Source organism: Notothenia rossii (genome assembly GCF_949606895.1).
Source record: "Notothenia rossii genome assembly, chromosome: 8".
In the NCBI taxonomy this organism is placed as follows: Eukaryota; Metazoa; Chordata; class Actinopteri; order Perciformes; family Nototheniidae; genus Notothenia; species Notothenia rossii.
This window is the reverse complement of record NC_136906.1, coordinates 66,210,724-66,221,390: the sequence shown is the minus strand read 5'-3', so window position 1 is coordinate 66,221,390 and position 10,667 is coordinate 66,210,724. Positions and strand designations below refer to the sequence as shown.

Genomic DNA, 10,667 nt, shown 5'->3' with positions numbered 1-10,667 from the left:
ACGTAATTCATAACCACACAGGGCAGGTTATAAAGGGTACTTTTGTGCTGTATATCATGATCTACTAGTGAACACTGCCACCTAGAGAAACAACACATTTTGGTTTGGTCACGAGTTGTATTATTTTCAGCACCAGTGCAGACTTCAAACACCCTGCTGTTTCAAATAAGAAACACACTACATGAAGTCAATAAAAACAACCCTGTAGTGGTCAGAACTGTTCACCTAAAAGGTATCACATTTAATAAATATATTTTGCTGGGTCTTCTCCCACATCAGCATTATCAGCAAAACACATGTTGAGACCCTTAGAGGCTTAGAATGCCCATTCTTCACTACCAGACAATTTTTGTTGGTACATCAGAGCCTTTTTTTTAGGATCTCGACTTTACATTCTCTTTGTCCACATTCAAATCTGTCAAAATCTCCTGAGCATTAACGATCTACATTTACACACATTATAAAAACACGAGAAACTCAAAACATGACAGGATGACAAAAAACATTTACAAAAATACTGTGTCTTCTGAGTCACCTGAGCATACAGTAGGAACTCCCAAGGTAAACATATACTGGTTGATACAGTTAACAATCAGATATTTACCAGGTTTAAGCAAAGAGATGAGCACAAGCAAAATAAATATTTTTGAACACGGCTTGTTACAGTTTGGGATCCACACTTTCATTGTTTGTCCGACATAAATATGGCCTGCCATGTTAATGTTCATGTTTTTAACAATGAATAACACTTAAAGACACTTCTCCAGTCAGTCTCTCTCTCCATTGAGGTCAGTCTTCTGTTGGCAGCACGTCCTCCGTCAGGTCAGTGCTGGTAGTGTGGTACAGTGATGTGCTGATGGTAGCTGCTGTGGTGAGGAGCAGGGTAGATGAGCTCGGGGGTCTGAGGGGCCAGGCCGGTGCACAGGGGCTCATGGCTGCTCAGCACTGAGGACAGATACTTGGCCTCCTCCGTCAGCTGCTTCACCTCCTTCTTCAGGGCGGCGTTCTCCTTCTGCAGGTTCTCACTCTCCTGTAAACACACAGGTACAGTATGTTTGAGTGGAAACAATTATAACGGATATATGTGGTTTTAATAAGTGGTTTGAACAAGTCAGATAGAATGACCTAAAAGGATCATCTGCTGCATTACTTCCTGTTTAAACACAATTACTTCTGTCTGTTTTGGCTTTAACCACACATTAAAGTATATTTGACCTAGATAAGCAAGTTCGAACCTAATAAACACAATGCCAGGTAAGTATTAGCATCTTAGCATAGCCAATGTAAGCAGGCTGGCTTTTGGCCTTAACCAAATGTCGGCCTCACAGAGCGGCTAGCATGCCTGTGGTTGCGATTCCCTTGTTACTGCAGTATAACTCGTAAAAAACTGTAAGCCTAGACATTATGTGTACTGTTTTTTTTCAAGTGAAAGAATATTGTTTATTTGTCCTAGTGAAGAAAAGTTATTGAAGGGAAAATGTATTTAAAAAATGTGTAACTCTTAAGGTAAAGTTGGCAGTAATGTAGGCTAAAATGTCATTTTAAATTGTCTGAGACATGCCCAAACAATGGCATACATTACATATTGTACTTTAAAGTAATACAAGTATTTTCATAGTGGGAGAAAAACAAAATGTTATCCTGTTTAACCTTTTTTTTTGTATACTTCAATGAATGAAAACCAAATCTACAGCCTTAGCTTCTTTACCGTAAAGTATTACAAGAAAGTTGTAAAAGTGGATTGACCTTCAAAAACGCATGAATACCTATTAATTCAAACACTTTGTTAACTGTCTGCCGCTCACTAAGCACCACCATCTTATCTCAGTCTGAAATGTGTATTACCAAAACAAGCTTTCTGTCTGATCATCATCTTCAAAGAGCAAATAAGTAGAACAAACTATACGCGAGCAATTGAAAAAACCCACATTTTGTGCGTGGGAATAGCAGGGGAGAAAATCTTCCACTTGGTAAATTAAAAGGTCATCACACCATGGCCGAAAGATGATAATACCAAGCTGTGGTTCCTTACGGTCACAGCACCTTTGGGCAAACCCCTGTTCTTTCGTCACTTAGCCAAATACAGCCCACTGCTGTCAGCGCTTTACAAGAAGTGACTGCCTTTTTCTCCCCTCCTGCCCACGACACAAGGTTTACACAGAAGAAATAAATACTACTGAAGAAACAGGAAATAAGCCACGGTGTCATAGAGAGGGAAAATGTGTCTTCCTGTTTACCAGTGAGACGATGAGAGAGAAACCACAGAATATACTCTGTGGTCCCCCTGTGTTCTCTCTGTGACACACTTTAAAGAGATTGATGATATACTTCAGGGGAACGTTTCTCATACATTTACATCTCTGGATCTACTACTGCCTACAGTTTTGGGTTTTCTGAAGGTTAAAAGCTTTCTGATGAAGTTCACATAAAAAGTTGCTTCTAAAACATCATGGTTACCGAGCACAGTACAGCGCAAATGACCTTGACTTGAACGAGGAAGTCACACAGATAGTGGATATGGGTTAAGCATGGTGAAATGTGTGCAGTTGTAAGATGTGATAACATAACACGTAAGTTGTAAAAGATCCATGAGATAGTTGCATCATTAGTGGAGGAGTAATATGTGTCACACAAGTATCTGAAGATTGAAATCTAGATGAGAAATAAGTCTTTTGGACGTTTTCGTTGAACAAAACACTAAACCCCATACTTTCTGCCAGAAATCGTGCCATTAACAGCTGACACTAACTACCAAGAACCACACACAATGAGCTTCATCAAAGGATAATGGGGGCAACAAACAAAGCACACCCTTCTGTCATCTTATTCAGCGCTGTAATGTGATCTCTGCTGCCTGATTCTGTCGGTGATTGCCCACACGTGCTAATTTATTCCTTAAGCTTCTGCAAACACACAGTACAGTGTCCAAGTGTGCAGCCCAACAGAAGCCATGACACATCGCCACATGGTCAGGTAGCGATTCGTAAATATAGTACAAGCGCTGTTGGAAGAGCCCTCATGCTGCACAAACATAACATATTTCTGAAGGATACCCTAACTGAAGCTGTATCTGCTAAATATCGTTCAGGGTGTTTAATCTATTAATCAAGCTACTACAATATTATGGCTTTTGGGCTAGAAAGTAACCTTATGTATCCATCTTTGCTGTGTAGAACTTTATCAAGATTCAGACAATTGACAGCAACACCATGTGCTGTCTTCTCAGTTTCTTCTTGTATCTCTGAAAAATGTCTTTAGAAGTAGGAGTCAATGCTAAATTACGTTGTTTCAGAGTGTTGAGTATGAAGCATCTCCTCACCAAGTGCAGGTTGTCAGCTTTCTGAGTTTGCCTCATCCTGCTCTTCTGAGCAGCGATCCGGTTCTTCTCTCTCCGCATCACTTTCTTCACATCATCTGAAGAACTCTGACCAAATACAAAATGTGAATGTGTTAATGTGTGGGCAACAGCATAAACCTGAGAAAGTGAAGACGTGCAGGACTCTCGCTGGTGGGTTAAAGCAGGAAATGTCGTCAGTTTTAAATGACAGTTTGACAGAAGATGGGCTAGACTTTACACCTAAAGTGAAGGGCCGGGTTGGGGAGTGGCTGAGTCTTCGGTTGAGTATATTACACACACCCTGTTTCGTATCCCTAACACTCGATTTTCTTAGTATCGTAATAACTAATCAATTGCAAAACGCTGAGTCAGTTGCACATCAAAGAGATAACTTTTATTGTTTAACGTCTACTGGAAAGTCAGTTACTAAAAACGCTTAAAACCCCACAACTACTTGATTTATCAACATAAAGTGGGTCCCAGTTTACATAAAAACAGCCTTTGAATGATTTATTTCCAGAGTGCGCTTGAGCAAGAAAACAGACATTAATGTGAAAGAGACTGGCCCATGTGAAACAAGTGTCAGGTGCAGAGAAACGTACAGCACAGTGTTTAACACGTTGTCTGTTCCTGAGAGCTGCCCCATCATTCACAGTTTGAGAGACTTGCTAAAACAAAGGATTCCCACGAATTGTTCTAGTGATGCATTTTGCGATTCACAAAAGCCTACACTTGAAGCGAGTCATGCCTGCAGCCCATGTGTGCCTGTGAAACACTTCTGGGAAACTGTGAAAAGAGCCTTAAAAGACAGAACAAGTATCTCCTAGGCTGGGTTGCTGCTCACTAAATATCCATCCACTCACAGATTTAGGGGGAAATATGTAGTGTTGAATTCACAGGATTAGTTTGAAATCTATACATCCCAAGAGTTAATTAGATATAAACAAGTTTTAGAAAGTATAAAGAGCACACTTACCGGCCTGCTTCCAGGTGATGGGGACTTGTAACTTGTGTCATTGCTGTCAGAGCCCTGAGCCATAGCCAACCGCGGCGCCTGAAAGCGTGTCTTCGTGTCCACTTCTGCTTTATGTTTAACAGTGAGTGTGTGTGGTGTGAGAGAGAGAAAGAAAGAGAGAGAGAGTCTGTGTTGCAGAACGAGTGCTGAGAGCAACTTGGTTTAATGAGTCTCTTTCTTCCCTCTTTTCTTTCCCTTTCTGTCACTCCTCCTTCTCTTTCACTCTCTCGCTAGCTAGCACCATCTTCCTTTATCTCTCTCACTCTCCCCCCCTTTCTCTCTTTCTCTCTCTCTCTCTGACACACTTATACACCGAGAGGTTAGCTGTTTACCTAATTAGCTGCATCTGATGTGGCTTCTGGTAAGCATAGGGTAAGTTGCATTAGACTGGAAATCACATGTCTGATGGTAAGTTAAAGCACACATGGTAATGTTGTACAGTCCAGAAAAAATAACACATTGGGGGCTTTAAGCTACAGACTGAATTCATATTAGTCGATATATTACCAGTTTCTGAAAGAAAAATTAGCAAGCCGACTTCATGTTACAAAAAATGATTACCTACCTACCTGTTTACATGTATAAAGAAATGTCATGGACAAAATAATAATGTATGTTTGTTAGCAGCATAATAAAAAATGATCTCTTAAAATACAAGATAATAACTTTGATGTGTGTGTGTGTGTGTGTGTGTGTGTGTGTGTGTGTGTGTGTGTGTGTGTGTGTGTGTGTGTGTGTGTGTGTGTGTGTGTGTGTGCGTGAGTGTGTGTGTGTTTGTGTGTAGGGGCGTATGTATAATTGCAAATGTGTTAGACCGACATCTTGGACATTCCCTCTTCCTCATTTTTTAGTAACTGCTTAGAATACGTTTCGACCAAACCCTCCAGAGACAGAACATCCTAAAACTCCACATGGATGACTGAGTTGTGAATATTTACACATGCTTTATGGTAATTTCCAGAAGTTACCACGCTTTTTTGAAAGCCAGATGCAATGACGTGAGGCTTTGTAGAGGGCTTGGGGGTCCCCAAAACCCCACATCGAATTCCCTCATTGTCTCTTACTCTAAATGATTCTGAGAATATCTTAAAGTGTTGGGAGTGTTCCAGAAAATTTACAGTTTCAGGGGGTTAAATATTCACAGAATGTCCAAAGCATGGCGGTATGACACAGCATTTTAAACGTCTAACAAAATTGGCGGTTGAAAGTGGACTGTGGAGCCGCATATGATCATTATTGTTATAATTTTCTTGTTTACCCCCATCACGAGGTAACATTTGGTGATACAAGAACAAGATTTTCTTGTGATAAAAAAAAAAAAACGATCAGGACCAAAACAGCTTTGCTTGGCAGAACAGCCCTCCCACACAAAAACATGTTCCACCATCACAGGAATTTTGAAGAGCTTGGGCAAGGCCAGACATTTCTAATACTTGGCATTTAACGCTGTCCACAAGAGTTGAGACTGTTAAAAAGAAAAGGAAGAGGAGGGAGCTGATTAGTGAAAATCTGCTTTATCAAGGGCACAAACCAAATAAATAGAGATACAAAAACAAGTTACGGTTTTAACTTAGTGTGATATAAGTTGATTTCTAAGCCTTAATGACCTTAAGGTGCAAGGGACTTTATCGCAGAGGCTCCTCAGAAACTGCATTTACTAAATTAAAGTCTTTGAAATGTTCATAATTTAAAATGTTGTTTTGTAATCTTTTACCTGTGTTTACCTATCAGTTACCTATTTGTAAGCTTTTCCATGTGGAGATTACTTAAACAAAGACAACTTGTGCTCATTCAAGCTCTTAGAAGCAGGAAGACCTAACAAAAAAGACCTTAAATAACCTTATCAAACAGAGTACAAGAATGAAGTTTAGTACAAGTTACAGCTGGTTAGTAGTTTAAATTATTATGAGCAACTACTGTCAACATTAGTCTCTCTCTTCAGGTCTCTCTAACTTGGAAAAACCCCTAAAGGGCACTTTATTTAGATTACAAAGTGAGATACTCTCATTTGTGGTCTCTCTTCCTAGGAAATGACTGTGGGAGGTTTCTAATAAGCAGCGAATAATTGAGGGGAAAGTGAAGAATTGCATAGACGCTGTTGACCGTAAAAATAACACTGATACCGTGTTGAGAGTTTAATAACCGAACACAGTATTCACTTGAAGACAAAGGCCATTTATGAGTCATTGTAGTGTGCAAGTGCAAGTGTGAAGTCCATTCTGTAAAAAGCAGACTCTTTTTGTTGTTGTTGCCCATTCTTGATTAAGTCAGAATTTGCAAGCTATAATCATGAGTTTTTTTTAAATAATATAATTATTCATATTAAAATAATTACCATTATGTTATATCTTTTTTTGGTTGACCACAAATGTCTCCTGTTTCACATTTACCAAAATAATATGGCCCTGTGTTAATGTGCCCTGGGGGTACATTTCCACTCTTACATAATACATAGCTCAAGAAATCCACTCAAGGTTCTTTTTTCTTTAAAGATAGTTAAGAAAGGAACATTTCTGACTTTTAAGCCACTCAAGATATTCCCAAATGTTGTATTGTTCACATGTTGAATCAGTTTCAGGCAACACAACCACATCAACTAAGAACATCTCTGAATCTTTGGTCCACACATGATACATTTTATAATCTGTAATAGCTTTACAACTCTGGATCACTTTGGCAATACACATCCTTTAGATAAATCAGTAATTTATCAAGATTATTTTACTCATCCTGATTATGAATAATCATATTTCTATTCCAAGCAATGCAGCAGTGAGTAAAAAAACATTGTTTCAGTATTAAGGTTTAAACATTTGCAAGGGCAATTTTTTGTGGTTGACCTTTATAAGAAAAAATGCAGGCCTATTTACATAAACAACCTCCAACTGAATATCTACATCAGTGGCACTTGAAGTACCTTCACAGTTTTTTCAGGGGTGTTTTAAAGGTCCCATCCAGTGGCGGCCGGTCCATAGGGGCACAAGGGGCGCCGCCCCCCCTCTTCCCACATGTTTGATTGTCATTACAAATTAAAAATTCATAAAAATATATATTTCCCAAAAATATTTTATTTTTATTTTTATTTTTAAAGAACAAGGTAAATATTATATAGTTGGTATCAGTAAAATGTATAATCTACAATAAAATGTTGTTTAAAATTGTTTTACGATGTCTAAAGTTACTGATAAGTCACATGTTTCCTGCCTGGCCGCAGCGTGTATCATTACCCTCTCTCGTCCGGGCGGTTGAAAAGAGCCCTCAGCCAGAGCAGCTGCAGCCAACAAGCTGGCTGTTGCTATCTGTAAACTATGCCGCCGAAACATAATTTCAGCCAATCAGCGTCGTCAGATCTGATGCTCAAAGGGCGCCCTTTCAGCGCCCTGGCCTGTGTGTCTGTTTAGACTCGTATCCAAGGTGACGCTACAGTAGAGGATGGCTGAGTCTGCAGTTGTAGACTCCGGTGCTAGTGGATCGCCGGAGCTGTAGATTAACATTTGCATGCTTATTGTAGTTGTAAGGGCAAGGCCTGTGGCACCATGGAGCATATGTGTGGGCTGGACCTGTATTTTACAGGAAAGGAGTGATCAGAGGGTCGAGTTGTCGATTCTTGTTCAGTTTTCATCTTCCTCACCCTCTCAGACTTTGAGTTGCGCGCGCTGCTAAAGAGACGCGCCACCATGGAAACCAAACAATGGTGTACCTGTATTAATGTCCGAGTGGAAACAGTCGTGAGTAAATCTGATTTTGTCAGAAATCGGGAGAAATGCGGGCATGGGCGCGGGAAGGGGGGTGCTGAGGGCGCTGCAGCACCCCCTAGCGGCAGGCAGGGGGTGCGGAGCTCCCCTGTCTGAATTATTATTTTGACGGTTATTGCTGCTCCCGCTGTGCATAATCTGTGTAATAATATGTAGCCAATAAATTCCACATTGTTGGTAAAATAATATTTTGGCCTGCCCCGAATGTTTTTTCCCGGACAATTCTACCTCAATAATATAATACATTAACCGTGCTTTACGTGAACCTCATCAAGACACTAGAAAGGACGGCAGGACTGTAATTTCCCGTGTTCAGTGAATGCAACAGAGGCAAGACACCAGACCAATCAGAGAGTTGCATGGAAATAAAAGTGCTTGTGTCATTCAAGCTCGCGGCTCTGTGTGTGTGCGGAAATAGCGCATTTAGTGTGTGTGAGAGAGGGGGAGAGAGAGAGGGACCGGTGCCAGCAGCAGGGACCGTGTTGTTAGCATCTGGTTAGCTAGCTGCACTAACGGACATACGGAGCTGTTTGTTCCACAACAAGCTGGAGGAGAGCTCTCCTGTCAGACTGAGAGACTCAGGTGAGCTAAAGGACTCTCTGAGTGTTTAGATAGTTAACTTTAGTCTAAGTGATCTCAGTGGGTTCAAACGGTTTGGTCAAAAATTATTCAAAAGATTATTTCCGCGGCACACCTTCATATGATCATTATAGTTATAAAAAAATAAGAGAATAAAGGAAAATCAGTTATGAAATACAATATGGCAGTAAAACATTAATACAGTTTGAAAGGGGAGTGATTTGTAAAATATCCATAAAGAAAAAGAACATCTGCTTACAGTTGTGTTTCATCTGGGTGTTGAGAGATGTATCCATAGATCTCTTAATGTTGCTCTCAAAGTGCACCAGATTGATGCTTTTAACTTCAATATTTTTTAAAAATCTTCCCGGGGGAGGATCCCCCCGGACCCCCTAGAGGAGGTGAGGTCCGCTCCCCACTCGTAAAAAATAGCACTTTACCCCTGCCTATATGCCGTGAGCTGATTATCGAGCCTTCATTGTAACAGTCGCGGGTTTACTGTGTGTTTGCGTGTAGGGAGTTTTTTTGTGCGTGCTCTATAGTGCCCGTAATAGTGTTCACTGGAGTCCAGCACCTCAGCACCCCCACTCAAAATACCTTCCCGCGCCTCTGAATGCGGGTGTCTCCCGCGAAAATCGGGAGGGTTGGCAAGTATGACACACACACACACACACACACACACACACACACACACACACACACACACACACACACACACACACACACACACACACACACACACACACACACACACACACACACACACACACACACACACACACACACACACACACACACAATGTTCATATTTAGTCTCCTGATTTTAAATGCCCTAGTATGGTTTTGTCACCATTTCCATAGCCCCACCAAAAATATTTTCCACCAGCCGCCACTGGTCCCATCATATGCTTTTCTGGTTATTACCCGTTCCCTTGTGTGTTATGTAGCTTTTTCTGCATGTAAACGGTCTGCAAAGTCACAAACCCTCAAAGTACACCCTGTAGCGAACACAGAAAAGACGTGTCTTTGCTGCCCCAGAACGCCTCGTTGTAGATCTTTTTCCATTTTTTTCTTCCGGGGCCTATTGACGTCTCTAAGTCTGAACCAATTGGCACACAGCTATAGAACAATAGGCACACCCTCTGCCAGGGTGGACTCCCGAGCAGCTCAGGAGTCCGCCCAGCGAGGCTCCCGGAGCGGACAGTGTGAGGTGGATTTCCCGCTGTGTTTCCCTGGATGCTGGATATAGATAAGTGCCATGTTAGCGGGACATTACGGAGCTCAGGAGTCCGCCCTGCGAGGCCCCCGGAGCGGACTGTGTGAGGTGGATTTCCCGCTGTGTTTCCCTGGATGCTGGATATAGGCCGCACGCAGACCCCACGCAGCAACCAGGAAACGAGACCAGTAATCCACCTCACACTGTCCAGCGAGCCGCACAACGTCCCGCCAACACGGCACCCAGACCCCACGCAGCAGTTCTCATTTGTTTGTCATTACTGGTGTCATTTTCTGGTTAGTAACAAACGCCATTGTAAAACATAAACACTAATGTTCAGCTGTAACGGTAGTTGACTAATCAGAACGGAGTGGGCGAGCTGACCAATCAGAGCACAGTGGGGTCATAGGGAGCTCCAACAAGGCGTGTAGGACAGAGTGAATACACATACCATACAGAGATACTGTATGAGAAAACCAATGTGATTTTGGAACATTGAACAATGTAAATCTATTCTAGTAGACCTCAACAATGGAATTATGATCAGTAGAAATGGCCAAAACATGGGACCTTTAAAGCATGAAAATATGTTCTAGTTAGTAGAAACAAATCAAAAGAACAACACAAACCTTTGAAGTGCTGAAATTGAGGCTATTCAGGTTTCATCACCTTAAAGGTGGGGTATAATTTACTTCAGAAACACTTTTTGTTATATTCCATGGAATGCTCTCAACATCCCGATAGCAGTGAATAAATTAAATGCTT

At 41.3% G+C, this 10,667-nt stretch overlaps 1 protein-coding gene and 1 long non-coding RNA gene across 3 annotated transcripts in view; one reads left to right on the top strand and one right to left on the bottom strand.

The window, feature by feature from the left end:
- Window positions 1-205: 205 nt before the first annotated feature.
- batf (basic leucine zipper transcription factor, ATF-like) overlaps window positions 206-10,667 on the bottom strand; it is a 12,326-nt gene continuing 1,864 nt past the window's right edge. Inside the window, exons 1-4 of one of the 2 annotated variants that reach the window (XM_079642444.1) lie at window positions 4,685-4,702; window positions 4,314-4,417; window positions 3,320-3,424; window positions 206-1,030 (exon numbers count right to left, since the gene is read on the bottom strand). In XM_079642444.1, the coding sequence (XP_079498570.1) occupies window positions 824-1,030; window positions 3,320-3,424; window positions 4,314-4,376 (375 nt within the window). In that variant the 5' untranslated portion in view covers window positions 4,377-4,417; window positions 4,685-4,702 and the 3' untranslated portion in view covers window positions 206-823. Of the gene's footprint in view, window positions 1,031-3,319; window positions 3,425-4,313; window positions 4,418-4,684; window positions 4,703-10,667 lie in introns of those variants that run through there. The other variant, XM_079642445.1, reaches the window with a different exon arrangement.
- Window positions 8,330-10,667, top strand: part of LOC307014499 — a 7,378-nt gene continuing 5,040 nt past the window's right edge. Inside the window, exon 1 of the long non-coding RNA XR_013801238.1 lies at window positions 8,330-8,689. This is a non-coding gene — a long non-coding RNA (uncharacterized lncRNA). The remainder of the gene's footprint in view (window positions 8,690-10,667) is intronic.